The sequence below is a fragment of the Arachis hypogaea genome, chromosome 8, assembly GCF_003086295.3.
Source record: "Arachis hypogaea cultivar Tifrunner chromosome 8, arahy.Tifrunner.gnm2.J5K5, whole genome shotgun sequence".
Classification (NCBI taxonomy): Eukaryota; Viridiplantae; Streptophyta; class Magnoliopsida; order Fabales; family Fabaceae; genus Arachis; species Arachis hypogaea.
Window position 1 is genome coordinate 18,864,516 of NC_092043.1, and position 23,109 is coordinate 18,887,624.

General features: G+C 32.8%; 2 protein-coding genes across 3 annotated transcripts; one reads left to right on the forward strand and one right to left on the reverse strand.

The window, feature by feature from the left end:
• Positions 1-753: 753 nt before the first annotated feature.
• LOC112706476 (probable inactive receptor kinase At5g67200) lies at positions 754-4,745 on the forward strand. Its single transcript, XM_025757783.3, has 2 exons — positions 754-2,441; positions 3,997-4,745. The coding sequence occupies exons 1-2, from the start codon at positions 1,031-1,033 to the stop codon at positions 4,566-4,568; spliced, it is 1,983 nt and encodes a 660-aa protein (XP_025613568.1). The 5' UTR covers positions 754-1,030; the 3' UTR covers positions 4,569-4,745.
• A 2,377-nt stretch (positions 4,746-7,122) lies between these two features.
• On the reverse strand, positions 7,123-17,581 carry LOC112706477 (kinesin-like protein KIN-4A). Of its 2 annotated transcripts, none has more exons than XM_025757785.3 (26): positions 17,060-17,581; positions 15,851-15,997; positions 15,620-15,769; positions 14,774-15,027; positions 14,055-14,236; positions 13,844-13,968; positions 13,592-13,628; positions 13,174-13,265; positions 12,965-13,072; positions 12,620-12,733; positions 12,364-12,451; positions 12,094-12,203; positions 11,594-11,692; positions 11,399-11,512; positions 11,175-11,291; positions 11,012-11,092; positions 10,637-10,708; positions 10,050-10,143; positions 9,875-9,906; positions 9,698-9,795; positions 9,519-9,617; positions 9,158-9,379; positions 8,766-8,928; positions 8,320-8,472; positions 7,939-8,237; positions 7,123-7,644 (listed from the first exon to the last, which is right to left on the reverse strand). In XM_025757785.3, the coding sequence occupies exons 1-25, from the start codon at positions 17,177-17,179 to the stop codon at positions 8,022-8,024; spliced, it is 3,087 nt and encodes a 1,028-aa protein (XP_025613570.1). In that variant the 5' UTR covers positions 17,180-17,581; the 3' UTR covers positions 7,123-7,644; positions 7,939-8,021. The 2 variants fall into 2 exon arrangements, with proteins under 2 accessions (XP_025613570.1, XP_025613569.1); XM_025757784.3 differs by having other exon boundaries at positions 7,123-7,647.
• Between the last annotated feature and the right edge of the window lie 5,528 nt (positions 17,582-23,109).

A 23,109-nucleotide genomic window follows, 5' to 3' on the forward strand; every position in this document is an offset into this window, starting at 1 on the left:
ATACATGTATAATTTATTAAAAGTTTGTTGTCTTATTGTTGGTTAGATCTTTATTGATTTTCTAGCGGGATTGATAATTTATTCAAAGAACTTAGTAGCCATGTAATATGAAAGTTCCAAAGTTTCTTTAACCCTTTATTAAATAAAAGCTTTTGTTGCCCCTTGTGTCTATGAATTTCGGTTTGAGCTACAACGTAGGTAGAAGGGCCAGTTACACACAAAAGAATTACGAGGTCACATGCCATGCTGCATGGCACACCGCCCTACAATAATCAATCAATCAAAAGCACTAATGCCATCATATCTAGCATACAATTACCCGTCCTTATCTATGAGCTTGCAATACTTTTTAAACCTACACCACCTTGGACTTAGAAGTTAAGGGGGGAAAATAAATGGTAATACTATGATGTATTTGCATTTTTTGAGAAGTATTAGGGATTAATAATTTTTGTGATTTATAACTATCAAATAATAATTAATAATATTTTTAATAATATGAGATTATTCACTTTTTTTATTAATTATATACTGACTAAAATTTAATAAAATTGTTAACCCTAGAGTTTTCCTTATATTATACCATACTATACTATACTAAAACAGAAAAGTTGTGAAGCACAAGAATGAGGAGGAATTGGGTGAGATCTGTTATTTCTTTCTCTGTGGTGAGAGTTACTGGTACGTAGTTGATATTCACGTGATTCTGAGCAGTTGTCCCCATAATAGGACAGCTGCTCCGTATGCTCTTTTGTCACCTACTGCTTGCATTGCATTCCCTCCTTACTCTGCCTTTTTCCTTCTCTTTCTTTGTGCTCTCTCCTTGCACCTTGTAAATTGTGAAACCCCCATTATACCATAACATCATTTCCTTTCTTAGTTGTGACTCGACATAAAGTCATAAACACAATGACAAAGACACATAAATTCAAAAAATAAAAATACACAACATCTCACTCCACCACCTTCCATTTCTTTCTTTCTTTCATTCATACTCTTCACCTCACTTGCATTGATCTTAGATTCAAGAATGACCAATATAACCTTATCACAACTGCTTCTCTCACTGTTACTGTTGTTGTTGTGGAATAATGCATCTTGTTTACTGCCTCCTCAAGATGCCGTCTCCCTAATGGCATTCAAGTCCAAAGCCGATCTCAATAACCGTCTCAACTTCGCCAACACCAGCGCCGCCGCACAACACCGCTTCTGCCACTGGCAAGGAGTCCAATGCGCCGCAAACAGAGTGGTCCGCCTCGTCATCCAGGACTTGGATCTCGGTGGCGTCTTCGCTCCGGACACACTGTCAAAGCTGGACCAGCTCCGGGTGCTGAGCCTTCACAATAACTCCCTAACCGGACCCATACCGGACCTCTCAGGTCTCACAAACCTCAAGAGTCTCTTTCTCCACAACAACCGTTTCAACGGTTCTCTCCCTCTTTCACTCTTCTCCCTCCACAGGCTCCGAACCTTGGATTTCTCCCACAACAACCTCTCCGGTCACATTCCAATTGCATTCACCAAACTCGACCGCCTCTACTCCCTTCGCTTGAGTTGGAACCACTTCAACGGTACCGTTCCTCCTTTCAACCAGTCTTCTCTCAAAACGTTTGACGTTTCCTGCAACAACCTCACCGGCGCCGTTCCCCTCACACCTACATTGTTCCGTTTTGATGCTTCCTCTTTCTCTTTCAACCCGGGACTCTGCGGCGAAATCATCCACAAGGAATGCCATCCGAGTACGCCGTTTTTCGGCCCCATAGCGGTGTCTTCGCCTCCGCCAGCAGTGGTTCTCGGCCAGAGCACGGAAGTTCACGGCGTTAATGGCATTTTCCGGCAGCCATACGAGAAGAAGCGAGACAGGACGGCAGTGATTGTGGGATTCTCCGCGGGAGTGGTTGTTCTCGTGGCATCGTTGGTGTGCTTCGCGGTGGCCGTGAGGAGGCAGAGGAGGAGCAGCGGAGGAGAAGAGAACAAGAAGGAAGGAGCAATCAGGTCAGGGTACATGGGATCGGATGCGGCGGCGACGGCGGAGGCAGCGGCGGCAATGCAGGTGGAGCAAGAAAGAGAGCTGGAGGAGAAGGTGAGGAGGGCACAGGTAGTGGCGAAGAGTGGGAGTTTAGTATTCTGTGCGGGGGAGGCGCAGGTGTACACGCTGGAGCAGCTGATGAAGGGTTCTGCGGAGCTTTTAGGGAGAGGATGTTTGGGCACGACTTACAAGGCGGTTCTTGATAACCGTCTGATCGTTACGGTTAAGAGGCTTGATGCTGGGAAGATGGGTGCACATGCAACAAAGGAGGTTTTCGAGCGACACATGGAATCAGTGGGTGGCCTTCGCCATCCCAATTTGGTTCCTGTAAGGGCTTATTTTCAGGCCAAGGATGAGAGGCTCGTTATCTACGATTACCAACCCAATGGCAGCCTCTTCTCCCTCATTCACGGTACATTCAAACTTGCTCACTTTTAATATTATTAATTATGATATTGGTAATGTAATTGTAGTTAATAGTTGATGCTTTATTTACTAGAAGACAAAAAGATGATAATCAAAATGAGAAAATACTTAATCCGTGAAGGCGTGAAACACCTTTCGAAAATTCTCTTTTTGTCATGTGATAGCGTTTGAACTTTTTTCAAGCGGCACTCCCAGCGAGAATCTTGCTGAGAACTGCTCACTAGTCACTAGTGAGTAGTGACTGCTAGTTTCCGTAGATTAGGTTTAGGTGTGTGTAATTAATTATTACTAGTATTTCTCTAGAAAAATTTAAGGGCTAGCATAATGGTGGAAACTCAGGTGGCGGAAACACAGATAAAATGTCTTTTTGAAGGATTTTGCTTGGTTTTTGTGATCTCGTGAACAATGAACTTTAAAATTGATCCAATAAAATAAAAGTATAATACATTTTTAAATTATTTATCTAAATTTTAATACTAACATAATTATTCGTATACTTAATAAATTGAATATCTAATATATCTATTGTTTATATTGTTTAATATTTTTATTATTTATCTATATTTTTCTCTTTTTGAATAGGAAAAATATAGAAAGACAATAAAAATATTAAACAATGTGAACAATAAATATATCGAAAATTTATTTCATTGGGTGTAAGGATGGTTACAAATTTACAATACAAGCAAGTACCGATGCTTTTTTTTATTTTTTGAAAAAAAAACTCATAATTGGAGTAGTCATTGCCCGAGAACGGTGAAAGATGAAATATGGGCGTAACATATAAGTTCGTGGGAGTGAGATGGTAGGAACATTAAGAAGGCATTAAAAATTGATGTCGTTTTTGGACAGAAGGAGGATCCTGCGTTTTGTTTAGGAGCTTTAAATACATACTGCAGGAGGTGGAACCCATTCTTCTTGGTTGTCTTGATTATAACATTTGCTAATTGGCTTCACCAATGGCCACAGCAATGCCCTGAATCTAATATTTCGATCTGGGTCCTACCATCCTTCCTGCATATATAGTGGGTTATGTTTTTTTTTTTTTTGACAGGGTAGTGGGTTATGATTTTGAGTTCTAAGTGCTAACTATTGCTGTATAGTGTACTATAATATACTGAGACTATGGTCTTGGACTTTCACTTTGGGTAAGATGAAGAAACTATAGATGAAGTTTTGAACTTTCAGCTACATACCAAATTTTGTTGACTCAACTGCCAAATTTCTCTTTATCTCCTACCCTACCCCACTATGTGGAGATGATTTTTGTCGTATTTTCTGTCGTGAGTTTTATTCTCTTTTGAGACGACTGATCTCCTACCTAAATACTAACATAGTAATTCATTCATATTCCGTGACATGATGATTCATGAATATATCTAAACTCCCATATAAAGTCTTTGGACCACATGAAGTCTCTCTAACTAAAGTTAGTAATTATTAACCATATGCGAAAAAAGAAGACTCGAATCACTAGATGTCAATTTGATAGTATTAATAAATGGGATCCCTTTGTTAATTATATATATAATGTGGCACAGGTTCTAGATCAAGCAGGGCAAGGCCATTGCACTGGACATCGTGCTTAAAAATAGCAGAAGACGTAGCACAGGGTTTGTCGTACATCCACCAAGCATGGAGATTGGTTCACGGCAATCTCAAATCCTCCAATGTTATCCTTGGCCCTGATTTCGAGGCCTGCATCACGGACTATTGCCTCACCCTTCTGGCCAACCCATCAGACTTGCATGAAGATGCTGATTCCGCCGCCTACAGGGCTCCGGAGACTCGCAATCCCAAGCACCATCACCAACCAACACCCAAATCAGACGTTTATTCATATGGGGTTCTGCTCATGGAGCTTCTCACTGGGAAATCTCCCTCTGAGGTACCATTCTTGGTTCCGAGCGATATGTTGAGTTGGGTGAGGTCCATAAGGGATGACAATGGTGGTGATGATAGTAGAATGGACATGCTTCTTCAGGTGGCTACGACTTGTAGCTTGACCTCGCCGGAGCAGAGACCCACCATGTGGCAAGTCTTAAAGATGTTGCAGGAGATCAAGGAGATTGTATTATTGGAGAATAATACTGAATTGGACTTGCGGCAGTAGTAGCAGTGCTACCTGTCATGCGGGAAATTCATTCTTTTGAATTTGAGGGGGTTTACTTATTTTTACTGTTATATAAATCGTGGATAGAACTTAGAAAGACAAAAAGAGTAGTGTTAGTTTTATGAAAATAAGATTTAGATAGAAATCAAAAGATGATGCCTTATTGTCTGTTGTAAATAGTAACGTATTTGCTTTTTTCTTTCGGGTACCTGATACTAAATTACTAACGTATTTGCTTTTTTTTTTTTTTGGTCGGTACTAACGTATTTGCTTAAACTTTACCTACTTGGTATTTTTTTTGTTTTCGGTAAGTATACGGGGCCTAGGCCCAGAGAATTACATAAAGCACAAGCTACAGGGTACAGTTGTCCCTTTACAATTATGGGCTCACTTTTTTGTATTAGTAGAAATCGTAAGTTGGGCTTTATTTTTATTTTTTTTTAAACAATCCAAAATGTAGGTTGTGTTTTGTTTAAATTTTTGTTTTGAAATAAAACCTGTAAAATGCACGTTGTGTTTGGCATTTTACCTTTTTTTCCTGTTTCGAACAACACAAGCGATTTGTATTTTCAAAAACTTATTAAATTATTAAAAATAATAATAACAACAGTTGTGCTAATAATAATAATCTAATAATAATATAATAATCTTAATAGTACTAGACTACTAGTATTTCTAATATTAACTAACAAGTAACAATAACAATAATATAACCAAAACGGTGAATAATCAATTAGTCATAACAATAATAAATATACAGCTCGTGTACAGTGTACTACTACTACTACTAATAATAATAATAATAATAATAATAATAATAATAATAATAACACCACTGCAGATTTATCGTTTATTTTTAATTGATTTTTTTAAGTTAGTCAAAATTTGAATGAGTATGAATTCGAACCCAAGTATTCAAGTTATTAAGTTAAGAGCAAATCCAAAGCTCCAATTCCAATAACACTTTCTGACAAAAAAGAGAAATCAACCGTTGGAGGAAAAAAAAAAAGAGTTCTTACAAGATTTTAGAGAGAGGAGAATTCTTTTAAATCAAGACTTGTGATAACTAATAATAACTTGTCAAATAATAAATTATTATAAAAATAAATAATTATATAAAATTTTAATTAATTAAATAATTATATTAAATAATTATATTTTTATTTAATTAATAATTTATATTAATTATTTAAATAATAATTAAATTATAATTAATTTATTAATAATTATAATAATTAATATAATTAAATAACTTTATTTTTATTTAATTTATAATTGATATTAATTATTTATATCATAATAAATATTGAATATTATTTATATTATTGTATTAAATTATAATTAATTAAATTTCTTTACATAAAAAAATAATTTAATTTTTACATTTTATAAAATAATTTTTGGTTGGGTTACTTATTTTTATCAACTATAGAGCTTAATTATGTTTTTCTTTATATTAAGTAATTTTACAAATTAGTGTAATTTTGAATTATATATTGTGCATTATTGTTATATATGAATGTTTTAATATTTATATCTTTCAATAGTGAATTATTTTTAAATTTATAAATTCAAATAATATTATTGAAAAAAATAATTACATTGATTTTAAGTATTTTAATTAATTAATTATATGAGACCACAACATGGACTAAAGTTAGTTCCTCCTAATGGAGAAAGGAAAGAAGTTTTGAGTTCCTATTTACTGTTTATGATGCAAAAGCTGATGTGGAGTTACTTTTATAACAGATGAACCATAAATAGAAATTGAGATGAGTTTTCTACTAGACATGATCTAAATACCTAAAAAAAAACCAACTGGATAAATAATACTCTATGTGAAGAGACTACTAATGTTTATATAAAAACTTTGCGGGGCCATGCCCCCATTGCCATAACAAAACTCTACTTCATTTTGAGCATACATTTTGTAGTTGGTGAAGACTTACGTGCAGTTATTTTCATGTGGAGTTGACATTAAGAATCGTTAGATGATTTAATAAGTTTGACTAAATTATAATCTAACAATTCTTAATTATCAACTTTATATAAAAACACTTGCTGTGAGTTTTTATCTTTCTAGTTTATCAAAAAATTGACCAACTCACTTATTAATTTTGGCTTGCAACGAATTGGCTCCAACCTGATAGAACACAGTTCTATTTACCATTTGAACAAGAAATTTTTACCTATTTATTTTCACTAACACCTGTAATGCAACGGAGAAAAATGTATCAAATAATAAAACAAAACAAAATTACAATTAGTAAAAACTAAATTCTATCGTTTCACTTAAAGCTCATCATTCTGATTTCTGGTCCTGATCACTTACTTGATCAGCAAGCAGTGACAAACAAGTACGATGGAGTCATGGAGATATATACATTATACAAGTAACGAACGGTCCGCCGGTCCGGCATCAAAGTTTTAAGTTTCATTTGGAATTACATTGTGTGAAGCATTAAGAGCTGTAACCCAAAATTTGTTAGGCAAGGAAGTGAAGGAACGAAAGAAATTTTCATCAAAGAAAAAACAAGGAAAAGAGAGAGGAGAATGGAAAAGTTGACGCGTCGTGATCATCCTTTTGTTACGAAACCTGTATTGCAGAATCTCTTGTCAATATGCTAACCTATCTTTACACACAAGAATCCCCACAGGATTTTCTAGGGAAAAAAACTACAGAAGAATTTTCTTCATTTATGCGACTTAAATATGCATCTTAAAACCTATGGACAACGAAATCAATTGGGTAAACACAAAACTACCACAAAATTCTTACTTTGCAACATGGAATAAAGGACCTTCAATACACATTTTCAGAACTTCATAAAAAATATCCTATTTTTCTCCTAGTGTTGGTATGAACAAGCTAATTTCAAACATAATTTGACTAGTGAAGATCTACGCATGTATTTTTTATTTCCCGAGATTTGCGCTGCAGTGGGCAACATTCCTTTGCAGCACACCTCACAAGATGCTCCATACACAGCAATTATGGCAGAATATGCAAAATCTGGACAGCCTTATTGAAGATTGATAGGTGCATATCTTTCAGCAACCACTTACTTATATTACGCTGCTGCAAGAAACGTGGAATGTTAGATCAATGCATCTTAAATTGTCAGTTTTCAAAAGAAAGGAAATGTCAGCACAGCTATGAACAATATATTCCATCAACGGGTAACCTTTATAGCATAGAATCAGATAAAAATATAAAAATAGAAGATGGAGATATATTTATTTTTTTAAAAGGAGGATATTCCATTGAAGGATATAATCTTGCAAGAAGTCCATGTCAGACAAATAGATTGCATGAAGTGATGAAACTGTTTAAAGAAATAAACTAATAACAAAAGTTTACTAATGCTACCTGAACCCAGTGTTCTGTTATTTCCAGGGCCTTGTGACTAGGGTCATTCTTGTGGCTCAAAAAATACCGAGCCACAGTAATGATCACAAGATATGTGTCAAAGCCTGTGAACGTGGCTTTGATCTCATTATTGTCTCATCACTGTGCCGAATCCATTCTGATAGTCTCCATGGCTTCTGCCACTTCCACTTGAATTGTAACAGCCACTGATGATGACTTCGTTTCCACCTCCATAGTTTGCCTGAAGCTTGTCCTGCAATTGCTAGTTTCTTCATCGAAAGATGCCCGATAGGTACCATCTGCAATAGCAGCAAATTTGACATAAATAGCCAGCGAAAGACATATGACAAAGTTTTTTTTTACAAATGAATATCAACTTACCCGTCTACCCTGATCTATGGCTGTCGATTCTCTCACAGAGCCATTAACAACCCCAGGTGTAAATTTTAGCTGTTTTGGTACTGGCACAGACATTGGAGATAAGGGACCCTTCATATCTTCAGCATAGTGTTTCAATGAATTTGGAGTGTTTCCCTGTTAATGTTGAGCGATGAGAAGTTACTACATACTAACAAAGGAAAGCAATAGACAGCTGAGAATCACTAAGATTTACTGAAGTAATAGAATGCCAAACAAAAGGAGATATTCATGACTGGTGAGAATCTGCAAAGCTTTCTAACAATCCTCAACAATAACTCTTTTATCGTTTTTGCAGCAATAACTTACATGTCCATTGAGACTAAGTATTAAAAACTGTAAAATTATGCTAAATAGGATGTTAAACCTTCAAATTAATTCATAATGCTTCCAAGCAACAATAATCTTACAGAAGTTGGTGTAGCCAACGTGGTTGTAACAGCTTGCTCTCTCATCTTTAGCTCCTTCTCGGTTTCCTTTCTCTTCATCTCACTTTGGCGTAACAGACCAACAAGTTCTTTGATTTGATCTTTCATTTCCCTGATCTCCATGTCCCTCTCCCAGAGTTGACACCTGTTGTTAACATAGGTGGAACGTATAATTCAGATTCAATGTATAAAGTAGCATATGCCACTCTAAATTGCGAAGTATATGTATTACTTATACAGTAATTCAACACGGTTTTTAAATAGGTGCCTTTTTCATGTTCAAATATCAAATTGTTCACTTTGCTTATTTCTATAATATGGGGAAACACAAACACTGATAGCGGAGAAAAAGCTGTTGATGTCAAATAAAGCACCTAGCATCTGCGACCGAATTGAACATATATTGAAGCAAATTCTTGGCTTCTCCCATTGAGCGCAACTGATTCCAGCGTCCCCTATTTGTGAAGGCCCGTTCTCGTTCTTCTGCCTCGGAAAGCTGGGAAGCCATTGCCACAAGTGAATTAGATGATATGCTTAGCATGCTCTCCAGTGAAGCTATTCTGGCCGTTCTTGCATTTGGTGACATGGAGGATGCTCTGAGAAAGACAATTGTTAAAAAGCAATCAGGAATATCAATGTTATCCTTTCTATATTCCATGCAATTCTTTCAACAGTAACAACGTATGAATCAGCAAATTAAATTAGATTTACACAATAGATGAATAGAAAGAAAACCTGGCAAATCCATTCTTTCCTCTTGGAGGACTAAGACCTTTGGCAGCAAATTCATTAACTTGCTTCAACATTGCTAATTCCTCAGCAAGGGCAGCTCGCCTAAAGATTGCATCATGAAATTAAAGACTACCCTAACATCAATCAGCCACAAAACTAATAAATGAACATGTTTTACTTACACTTCGCTTTGTTTCTCGTATTCAAAACGAACTTCGTGCTCCTTGACCATGACTTCTAATTCATGATCAAGCCACCGCTGTAAGGACTTCTCATTGGTCTAAAAGATTAAAAAAAAGAACTTGTTTAAGAATAGTGGATATAAAGCAAACCAAAAAGGAGGAAGTAGAGCTCATTACCTGGCCATTTGTTCCACTTCCATTAATTATAACTGGAAGATGAAATAGAAGAATATCAAAACAAAAGAATAGTCTATGCAGTGCAATTCACTAAAAGTTAGTCTCTTAATGCATTAAGGCAACATCAATTTTTGGACTCCTCAAAAGCTTATTTGATTATTTTTCCACTAATTACCTGAAGTGTCTCGGCTAGAAACTTTACGAGCTTCTAACAACTCCTTTAACCTCTTGGTGGCCATTGCAGCCTCTTCAGTTTTTCTCTGAAGGACCTGAAAATACATGTTCATTAACATGGTTATTCATGCATCAGACCAACCACAGAAGTCAACTATAAAACTAAAATCCTATCAAGAATTATGCATTTTGAATGGAAGTAACATAAATATGAGTACTCACATCATGCCTATTTGAGTTGGCTTCTTAAAACTAGAGTAAAATAGTTTCATTTAACTTTCGGACCAAAAAAAGGCTTGCTTTGCATACATTTGACATCTAGAAGAAGAGTGGAAGAGAGGCAAATTTATGCCCGAGAGAATGTTAACTACTAAAAAAAATGAAATAGCTAACAACTTTGAGTATGCTTTATTTTTGTACCTCTTGGATACTAATAAATTTCCTGAAATTTGCTGTAGTGGAAATCTAAGAATAATGGTTTAAAACCGCTCATATTTTCCGGTGTCATCACTCGTCACCGAATCAATAACATAAGACCCATGAGGTTTCACTAGTAAAGCAACCATCTTACAAATTCTAAATACTTACCATTTTCTGGCGCTGATTTAAAGCCTGGAGCTTATGCCTTTCATACTCATTTCTTCTTCCTTCTTTCCTTAACTGCTTTCATAAACATATAATGAATACAATGTGATCAATTAGCAGACCGATAATAAAGGAAGATGCAAGCAAAACAGGCCCTGACCCGTAACTGTTTTTTATGTGTACTTTTTGCAAGCTTTAGAGAACTATAAAGCAACCATAAATTGATGTTTATTATTTTTTCAAAGAAACATTCAAATGATAAAGACAATTGTTTCATCTTGAAATAAAAATTAATTGGTGAATTTTCATTTTCTTTAGATATTGTTGATCAGTTGCATGAGCCGATTAACAAAATGAGAATAAGGGGAAGCCTCATACCTGCAACAGCTCTTTCTCTCTAGAAGCCTTCCATTGTCGAAACTGCTCCGCCTCTTGTTTGATCCTGTGTTGCAATTGAACCTGCAACAGTATTCAGGTTATGAAGAAAATGAGTATATTACGTGATTAAAACTATGGATTTGAAGGAAAAAAAGCCGTCTACCTTTTGGGCTTTTATAGCTTGAATCTCATCTTGCAGTTTCTTTGCCGCTTCATCACTTTTTTGCTTTTGTTTCGTAAGCTGGACCTGGCTCTCTTGCTTCTTCTTCAGATCAAGAATCTACCATGCAGAGTTTTAAAAATATTTTGCAATTAAAGAATATCTTCCAATTTAGGTCTTGCAAATGGAGAAATAAATTGGTAAAAAAGTGAAATTAGGTTGTCCACCTGTGCTTCAAGTTCTTTCAGTTTTTGGGCATGGGTATCCTCTAGTTTCTGTGTTTGTCCATCAGAATTGGCAGCAAGGTTTTCAACTTCAGCCAGAAGATGATCTCTCTCTCTCTGCATTAGCAAATCCGAAGCATATATGAATACCAATGAATTTTGTAGGGTCAAAATTACTTTGCATAACTTCTATAGAACCTGCACTACTCTCTTCTCATCCTCCAGTTCCATAATCTTCCTTCCAAAGTGCTGCTTGAGTACTTCAGCATCGGATACACCAAAAAGTTTCATCTCAGACTGCAAATACATCAATCCCACTATGTGCATTAATGAGAAAACGAGCAGAAGAAAATATGGACAAATCTCAAATAAAGTTTAATAGTAATGTTTTTAAATTCTCCAATAATATATGGAGCTACGAGAAAACCACTTTGCTTCTATATATATATGGAGCTACTCAACTCCATCATGATGAATAATCTGATAATTTTAGAAGCATCACAAAGTTATTGAGCTATGTGCATACTTTGCCGAGGAAATTGACTCGAGTAAAACAAATCAATTTACTAAGATAACAAAGACACAATATGAATATCAGAACCAAGGACACATTGTTATGTTGATTAAAATTAAATATGTTATTCATTGATGCATAATACATAATGGATATATATTATTAATATATGCATTATAACAACCTCCTTCTGCTCCAAGCGTTTATTCAACTCGTGTAACTCTCTGTCCATACTATTTTGCAGAAGTGTGTGCTCCCACTCTTTGGTTACTTCTTCAATTTCCCTAGATTCACCTGATAAATTTGGCAATTAATACCCTGAATATGTCAGTTTTAGCAACAACTGATTAAGCAGTAGCAGAAAAAGCACAAGACCGGTGCGAAGCAAGAACATCTTTACTGTTTACAACTGGCATTAATAACATAGTTAAAGCACGTTGCAGAATAGTTTTACCAGCTGTTTCACTCATTGAATAATCATGTGCTATGATAGGTAAGCTCCGCTTAAGACCATCAATCTTCACATTGCATGCACTACTATCCTGAAATGTATTCAAGGTTTGTGTCCATAAGCCATCCAGCAAATATCATGAATCCACTTTATAAAGTGGAATCAAACGCCAAGAGGTGAAAGCACAAACATTGGCATTTAAAAAGTATCTGAGAAAAAACTTAGTCAAACAAGAATATCAGCAGAAGAAAAAACATACATAAGCATCCTTGTCACATTGTCCTACAACAGAGCATCTACTGCGGTATTCATGAAGTTCCCGGCAGAGATCTTCATTGGTAGCTTCAAGCCAAGCAATTCTTTCCTTAAGGACCTACATAATCAGTTATAAGATGAGTATATATTTGTGGTATGATAACAAACCCTTTCAAATTATATTAGTTAAAAGGCTAGAATAGGATGCTTTTCTTTTTAAATAACCAACACATGATTTCCATCCACTGTAAATGTGAATATTTTTATTACTAAGTACTAACCCATTTTAGGAAATGTATTTAGGTAATAAATACGTCATTGAAGATTCAATCTAACAAAAGCAAAGTACCTGAACTTCCTCAGAAGAGTTGCCAGAACGAGCACAAAGTTCTGCCTGCAAATACTCTAGCTGTTGACGCATCTTTAGCATCTCAGTTGACATGGGGTCTCTATTGATCTATTATATAAATAAAAAAAGAGCTCAGCAAATACCATAATAACAAATATAGATTTGAAATAATAACAAATTGGGAACAAAGAAATTATACAGCTACTTACAACAGGCTTATTTTGGATATTACGCGCACGATTTGCATACTTCAAAGTGTTAAGGGTTTCCTCAGCATTAATATCAGCAGGACTTATGCAGGCTGAAAAGGAAATATCTTTTCAATATATGAAGAAAAAACAATAATTCAACAACAGCCAATCTTAAGATGCAACTTGGCAGTTTATGAAATAAATCCCAAACACAAAATGGGAAAGCAGCATTATTCCAAAGATATGTTGCATTCAGTAAATCTGTTAAAAGTTAAGGTATAATCTTGTTCATTGCTAACATTTGTGCCTGCCTTGTGCTCTTTTCACATACACTGCTGATTTTGTTATCTTTGTTTGAAGCTTACCAATAGAAGGTTAATTATAGGAGGCAAAACAATAGAATTTACAGCATACAATTAAGATAAAGAAAACCTACCTATCATAACAGTTCTGCTGTTACCTCCAAGAGAATCCTGCAACCATTCAATTATAGTCAACCATGAAAAATATCTTTAAGAAAAATACTCTTTAACTACAAATATCAAAGAAAGCTTAGTTACAAAAGATTGAATATACAGGTTTCTGATTCGTATATAATCAGTAATAATTATTTCTTTTCTTCTAGGCAATGCCATAACAAAGAGGAGTATATGCTCCATAAAGAAGGTTAGATATAAAGATACCAAACCTGCAGAAGCCTAGTAAGTTTACTATCCCTGTACGGAACATGAATGCCTTCCTTCCGCTTCTTTTCATCACCAAGTGCACTAATAACATTACCAAGTGCAAGAAGGCCTTTGTTAATGTGGACTCCTATTTGAGAGGTTAAAGATACAAGTCAATACATTATCACAAAAGCAAGCCTAAAAGATATCAGTAAAAACATGTCTCAAACTAACCTTCTTTAAAACGCAAACCATCAGAACCTGTTCTTTTAGCTCGTTCTGATCCAGCTAGATCTACTAAGTGCAACTTTGCACAAAGATACTCTTCATTCATTGCATCATTCAAGTTGTTGTCGCCAGGAATATTGAGCTTCCGCATTTGCTCTAATGTAATCGTGAAGATGGCATGCGATCGACTAGTTGAGTAAATAATTGAATAAGAATAATTTTTTTATAAAATCAGGAACCATAATTCATAGATGAGAACTACAATAGAATAAATAGTAACAGTTAAACAGATGTTGAAAAGAACAAGAGTCTAATTTGCACTGATAATTACAAGTAAATTGAGTGTTCCAAAATTGCAAGCCTTCTTGCAGTACAAAAGATCTATCTATTAATTACTCACTTTCAGCATGAAATTCCAAAACATTCCATATGGAACTGCTTTTAAAGGAAACAATACAAATTAAAGCTTATGAGCTCAATCGCACTGTTGGATGCTTAAATTGGCAGGGAGTTTAAACAAAGAGATGCCAAAGGTACACTATATAAAATATCTTCAGTTAGTTATTGATTTATTATCTGATAGAATGTTATGTGGCACCTCTCTTGCTCTACTAGTACCTTGTAAGCGATACAAAAGTTTTCAAGAGTCTAAATTCAGATAAATATTTCATTGATAAAAGCAAATTTATGCAGTTCAAAGATGAGAAGAAAACTGCATAATCAACCTTGATTGGTTGTTCATATTTGTGCTTCCAGTTGCTCTGCTCAATGAACCCTGTTCTAGGCAAGTAGCCATTTCTTTTAGCGTTGTAACACTGACTTCAGTAGATCCAGCAAGGGTAATGACACCATTTGAAGTCTCACGAATTTGTATTGGTGGCTTTCCAGGAGAAATCACTTTTCCTGCATGTCCATTTGCAGTGTCTGATTTGCTCACGGAGGAGGGATCCAGCAAGTCTCTCACTTCCTCTTTAAGAATCTTTTTACAATCAAAAGCTTTTTTTCAGACAAATATTCTTAACAACTTTGCACATATGAAATATATTCTATTAATTACAGATAATGATAGATAACGGTCAAAAGTAGTCCTGAAAGATCACGAATCAAAAGATCAAATGGCTCAAATTGGTACCTAAAAGATGCAATAATGAATCAAATTGATCCCTTTGTCAATAGGGGAGTGCTAGGGGAACAATGATTATCTTGAACAACATGAACAACTACCAATCAAATACAAGTACACTACACCCTAATTTAATGCTACTCATTAAATTTACTCTTTTAACCCTATTAATTCACATTGTTCACACATTGTTCAAGAATGTTATTAGTTACCTATACTTTTCCTTGTCAATATCGTGTCACAAAATTATTTATGCCACATGTCGTCATCTAGCTAACGGAATACCAATCTAACTCAGTTGTATCTTTCAAGGCTAATTTGAGGCATCTAATCTTTCAAGGACCAAATTGACACACGCATAACTTTCAGGCCTATTTTGACTATTAACTCTAGAAAATAAAGAACAATTAAAATAAGAAAATCATGCTGCAAACAGTCATAAACAGACCTCAATAAAGGAAACATTCAGCCGAAATTCAATCTGGTTTCTTAAGGTTCCAATTTTGTTAAACAAGACATTCATAACTTGGGGTACTATTCCTGTTTGGCAACCATCCTTCAAGCCAGTTCCCATTGTGTACGTTTTCCCAGAACCTGTCTGCAATGGAGTGGAAGTTTTAAATGCAGAATAATTAGAAGTGTAATGGCAAGCTCTAGTCCTTTTAAGCAATAATCATACCTGACCATATGCAAGAACAGTAGCATTATACCCTTGGAACAAACCATCAACAAGAGGAGCAACACATTCTTCAAACATGCCACTCGAGGAAGAGCCAGTGCTTCCATAAACGTGATCAAATGTAAAGGAATGAGCACCAATTTGTACCTGTATTACAGCAACCATTAGCGTATGATTTTCCGCCCAAATATTTAGACACTTAAATGAGAATTAATATCCATGCTAACACATGCACGTAGATACATAAAAAAATATAAAGAATGCTTTCGCTGGGTGAAAATAAGAATAGTTAAATGCTTTCAATTGGACGTGGGAGCATATGCAGAAATATACAGTGTGTGTGATGACTTCATAAAAGACTAAAGAAAAAGAAACTATGAACTATCGACAAAAAAGAAATCAGCTGATGCTTTCTGACCAGATACAGCAGTGGAATTGTGACATGATTAGAAGCTGAAAAAAAAAAAACATGAACAGAAGAAATTATATGGCTACAATACCAGGAAAATAACAAGCTACTTTCATTTACAAAGACCAGCTTGTCATCATGTACAATTACTTTGCATTCACAATCCCTAAATAAAATAATTCATTTCATTTATAAAAAGAGTTCTTGTACGTAATGATTTATATATGATTTATATTAATTGAAGGATTATGAAAATACAATTAGAAACCACAACCAGTTTACATATCCAAAAAAATGCACTTGCTGTAAGATTCTATATGAACGACAATAAATTACTGCCTTAGATTTGAAAAATCACTTGTTTTAATAATTATTTCTTTCTTCAACTTCTTTCAATGCTAAAGTTGAACCGTTGAAAACAATGCTTTACTTTCGGTCTAAGATCGTTTCCTTAGGGACAAAGCCGAAATATGCAAAAACTGGATAAAAGCCTTATTCCCCTTCCAAATGCCGAAAATGTAGCCACCAAAATGACGTTTCAGAAACTTACACCAAAAATAGAACAATGAAGTCAAATAAATATCCCAAACAAGCATCGGATCATAAAAGTGAATTCCAAACTCGTTAGTCAGAAAACTCTTTTAGTCACGTAAGCAAAATTTCGGATCCAGATCACCGCAGAAATCAGAATCATCAACAACCAAATAACTCATTCCGAAAGAGGAAAACACAATATAATGCAGGACCAAAAAAATTCTCGACTCAACGACAATGTGATTCAGACTTTCAGTAAAATGCACCTGAGGCTTCCCAGGAACGACGGTAACACAGTCTTTGCAGCCTTGAAGCTTCTCGTCGGCGATGAGCGGCCGTACATGGACCGCAACCTTAACGCAACAGTCTTCCCCTGCTGCTTCCATCACTGAAATCCAGCTCCACCTCAATAACCAGAACTGTATCTGTATCTCTGAACCAAAAAACGATCAATTTCGCTGCGATGAGAAAATGCCAAGAGAGGAGAGAGTCTCCGACAGTGGTAGAGAGAGGAAGCAATATAGTAGTGTTTTTTCTTTTAGTGAGTAATGTGAGATAGAGAGGAAAGGGTAGTTGTGGAAACAAGACGGCCTGATAAGCAAGCTGAGCCAGGTAACTGTATGGACAGCAACAACCACTATCATTTTCCCTTCGCCTTCACATCACTGCATTCTCGCGTGCTTTTCACATTTTCTCACCATTTTCCCCATTTTGCCCCTCACTTCCGCTTTCCAACGGCACTGTCATTCTTCTTCTGATCACACCACATTTACACCTTTACCCCCCCCCCCCCCCAACGGCCCCTTTTCTACCTTTTTTAGAGGATTCCTTTATTCTTAATTTATTTCTTTATTGCGCAAAATCATATTCACCTAATTATTGTGACTGAGAATGGTGTGCAAAGTGAATAATAACAACAACCAAAGAAGGAATAGGAGTGGCAAATCAAATTAAGCAAGGGTTGAAATTAAGATAAGCTGGTTTGAGAGAATGGAATAATAATAATAATAATAAACTAGCTGAGCTTATGTGGAGTTTGGGAACAAAGGAAGAAAAAGGAAAAGGAATTCCAACAACGCACAAAGCCACGTGACGCGGAACCATATTCGCCATTTTGCGGTGCACCGTCATAATCAGTGACGTCCACACTTCACAGGTGCCATAGTAGCACTCGTTCTTCGGTTTCTTTCACTCACCGTTTGCATGCACTATGCAGTTAGCTACTTAGCTTCTGTTAAACATTTTATTATTATTCATTGAAAACGAAAACTGTTATCCGCTAACCTCGTGTGTTTATACTTTAATCAGATTATTAGGATCGGATTTGGGTTAACATAGTTACATAAACTTTGGCGCTTATTAGCAGCGATAGCAATAGAGTGGACCCAGGAAAAAAAGACCCAGCAATTGGACAGATCCAGCTGGGAAGGAGTCTTGACTCACATGGGGATAAAGTGGTGGGGCCCATGGGCTCACTTGGTCAGATTGCGGTGGACCCCCCGATCTACGGCAGTGGCAGCTCATAACTTCATCTTTTGTAGTTTGCTCCTTTAAGCAGCATAATGGTATTTTGGTATTAGTCTTAGCCGTCCTAGTAATGCTTAATTAATAATTATTGTATGCACAATGTATAATTCATTTATCTACCTCTAAAACCAGCGCATTCTTTCATCATTTTACACTGCACCTATCTACTTTTTTCGTTCTACTTACTGCTAATTAGCTAGGCAATTGTTACAAATTTGATGTAAACCTGAAATATTATTATAGAAATATAAATTTTAAAATTATATCAGTTATATTTTAACATTATAGATTATAATATAAAAGATTTATAAAATTAAATTATTTTTATAAAAACGTTGTATGGAACAAAAGTTTCATTAACTAAAAAGAGTAGAATTTTCGTAGATAAAAAAAATTAAATAATAAAATTTTTAGTTATTATTTTTATATAAAAGAGTTTAATTTTTATTAATAATTAATTTTTATATTTATTATCTAAAATTTGAGAAAATTTAATGTGTATACTATTTTTATATTTGATTAAGTGTTAAATTTATTATACAAATAAAAATAACTAATTTTTATGTTTATTATTTAAAAATAATATTTTTTCTTTATGTATATAAAAATATAATTAGATATTAGCATAAAAAAATTTATATTAATAATTATAAAATTAACTCAAAATTATTTTTTAAAAAAATAATTGAATCTTGATTCTAACTTTTAATCACAATATTAGTATTTTTTTTAAATTATATGTAATAAATATTTGAAAAAAAATAATAATATAAATTAAAAAATAAATAATAAAATTTTAAAAATTAAATAAAAAAATATGCATATAATAATAATAATATCTTTTGTTTTTGAAATTATATTATATTGTTAATTTTACTTTTTGTAGAACATAAATACAGAGAAAAAAAGAGAATGAGAGAAAAGAAAAAAAAAAGATAAAGAACAAGAATGGGAGGGAGGGTTTGGTAATTTTAAAAGAAAAAATTTACTTTAATTATGATAAAAAAAAATCTAATAACGCAATTTAATTTATCAAATTATTAATATAAATTATAAATTATATATAAAGTGAAAAGAATCGAGAGAAATAGAAAGGGGAGAGAGATAAATAAAAGAATGTAAGAAGGGAGTTTATTATTAATTATTTTGGAAGGAAGTGCTTTTATTTTTTCATTTTTAATAAGAAAATGTCATATGATATATTTTGTCTATTAAATTAGTTATAGTAATATATAATATACAATATAGTTATATTTTAATTTTAATATTAATATTAATTTAATTTGAATGTAATTAAAAAATATCATGTTGTATATTTAATTGTTAAATTTGTAATTAGTCATTAATAATAATATATAGAGGAGATAAAATGATGAAAGAATGAGAGAAACAAAAAAATAAATAAAAAAAATTAATTTAAAAAAATTAATTTTAATTATAATAAAAAATAATATAAAATATATTTTAATTATTTAAAATTAATAATATATAATAAATAATAGATAATAGATTGCTTTTCTAAGAAATAGCTAACTTTTATGTGGTGTGATAGGTCACTTCTATTTGACTGTGTGCATTATCAGTTTATCACCCCTTTGCATGCTCTCGTATAAGAAATTGGATAACTACTCTTCATTTCGTTTTTGTTCTTTTGGTTACTTCTTCATTTCGTTTGTTTCTTATACTCACGTGGTCGCGATTCTTTATTAGTTGGAAATAATACACATATCATTTTCATTCGACTGTATGAGAGTAAAGAGACGAGAGATGCAGATATCATTAGGAAATAGGAACGACGTACTATGACTTGCTAGTAAAAACAATTTTTTTTTTTTATCAAAGTATACGTTAGTTAGTTTATATATTGACATATTGTCGTAACAAGATATTTTATATTATTAATGTTAGTTGTTAATTAATTATATAATTTTATAATGTAAATTTTACTGATAAATTATGCATATGTTTAACAAGTTTATTACTACTGATTGCGAAAAGGAAGTGGGCGATAGAATAAAATTATATTAATTATGTATACTCCATGAGTCCCTGCCTCCATATACTCCTTCTTTGAAGCACAATCCTACTCGATCTCTTATCTCTCTATAATGTAATGTACCATAATATATATACCGTAGAGGAATTTATTATCGTTGATCTGATTCCGATAGGAAAGTAGGAAACTAAGCAGCAGGAACCGGGGGCTAGAATTGAATTATTGGAGAGCTCTTTGGAAAAAAAAAATAGTTCAGAGTTGTTGTTGCATCTTGCATAGGGACGCTTTTGACACAAAAGATAGTGATTATTGATTATTAATTAATATATGAAAAATTCTTTGGATAGCAGTTTTTAGTTTTTTTTTATTATTATTTGACCAGCATAAATATTAAATTATTTTTAATAAATAAATATTATTAATTTATGTATAAAAATTTTAAAAATATAAATATAAATATATTAATTTATGTATGTAAATTTTTAATAAATATAAATATAAATACAAATTATTATTAACTAAATACTAACTAACAAATAATAATATTTACTGTCCATTTAACATTATTTTTAATATATTGCATTTTGATGGTGCATATATAATGTCTCACATTGACCACTACTCATTCCACAGACCATGAGCTTTTATTGCAGATATATGAAACAACTTAACCCCCCCAATACCCCCCTTATATAAATAAGATGATAATTACTAAAATGACATCCGAAATTTTATATCATTAATAAAAATAAATTCAAAAAATACGAACGATGAATAAATTTTAAGGTATTTAAAATATAATTAAAATAATTAAAAATTAAATACATTTTTTAAAATAATTATTGAAATTAAATTTTGATATATTTTTTATAAATATTATTAAAAAATGAGATCACTTCATCTCTAAAAACAATTTTGAAAATCAAATTTTGATATACTCTTTTGTAAGAAGTATTGAAAAAATATTTTTTTAGTTTTTTTTTTAAAAAATTTTGAAAAAAATATAAATCGAATTTGTTTTTAATTTTTTTCATTTTTTGTGTACATCTTTTAAAATAATTATTCAAATATTTTTACAAAAATTCGATTTAAATGGTTTTCTCATTTTCTAAGTATAAAAAAGTCATTTACCATGTATAACAAATATGATATATTTTTTTATTATACTTCTAAAATAGTTAAGAACTTAATTATTATTTGTATATATCTTTAAAAATTATTTTTGTAAAAAAGAAATAGATACTATTTCAATAATTTATACTATAAATATAATAGAATTTTAATTTGGCTTATTTTGGTAGGGATCTAAGGGGCATACCCAGTGGCAGAACTTGAAACAAAATTTTGAGGGAGATAGAGGATAATTTTTAAAATGCTTTTGATATGGATCCCATTTAAGATAAGTTCGTCTAACATCATCTCTCAGGTTTGAGTGATATTGCCAAATTTAAAGCCGTTTTCCAGAGTCTCGCTCCAAAAAATTAAGATCAAACCATCATATGTAACTTTTTGAACTTTTGAAGATCATATCTCACTTTTTCTTCGTGATTCATTAAAGTAGAAGAACTATCTACATGTGTTGATATTATAAAAGTTATATGTTCTCTTTCTTAAATATTAGCCTTCCTCTTAAAAAATGTATCAATTCTTTGATTTTTTATTATTATTTTATATAAAAAATTGAATATATAAAGAAGAAATTAGAAGGACAAATATTAAAATTTATAATATTTATTAATTTTTTTTTATCAATTTATACAAATATAATAATATTAATACTTATTGAATATTTTATTATTTTTATCATATAAAAAAATTAATTTAAATAAATAGTAAAATATAAAATAATATTAAATTAAATAAATAAAAAATCTAATTTTTTATATTTGAACTTAAAAATAGGAGTGTTGTTTATTAAACTTATTAGATATTTTAAGTCATAATAAAATATTTAATTAATTAAATTATTTTTTATCTTTTAAAAAATTACTACCAATTTTTTCATAAAAAATTTGGATGGCGTTGTTTGAACTAAACTACGCCATTGTCCATACCTCTGCATTTTTTTGAAGACCTGAATTACACGTCATTTTCTGCCTAAAGATCCCACGACACAGCAATAACTTATCATACGGAGATTATTTGCCTGGAATATAGCCAATCGAGTACTCGATTACAAGGCAGCATGTTGTACGTGCATTTAGTATTCAACACAAGGATTGAAGTGCAAGGTTTGAATATGCATATAAAAAATAAAAAATAAATAAATAATAAGTTCTCAGTACTTTCTTAAAAATTTATTCATAGATACTAGTACTGCTGCTTGTGGCGAGTTTAATTAGAGCTAAGAGTAAGATTTTAGATTTTGTATCCTTAGATTTAATGAGTGCGACAAAAACATTCTACTAACTAGGTAATGACACTGATCGTTTTCCCAATTAATTATTCGTGCAATCCAAAACAGAAAATGACATCTGGTTTGTTTGTCACTTTGTCTAAATTTTTTCATGTTCATGTGGCGGTGACCTGCACTGAAGCAAACATGGTATAAAATAAAAGCTATTGTATTTCAGTCATTCCTGCAATTGTCTGGCTTCTTCATTTAAAAGGAATTGAAGTCTGGGAACAAAATAACTCTATATATAGGAAGTGGTTGGTAAAAAAACCATCCCAAGTTCTTTTCAAACCTAACTCCTTATTCATTGATTTGTTGGTTTGCTCGGAATGCAAACAAAGCAAACCACACAGTGTCCCCAGTTAGATTTAATTGTCTATTGTGGTTACTAGCGAGTA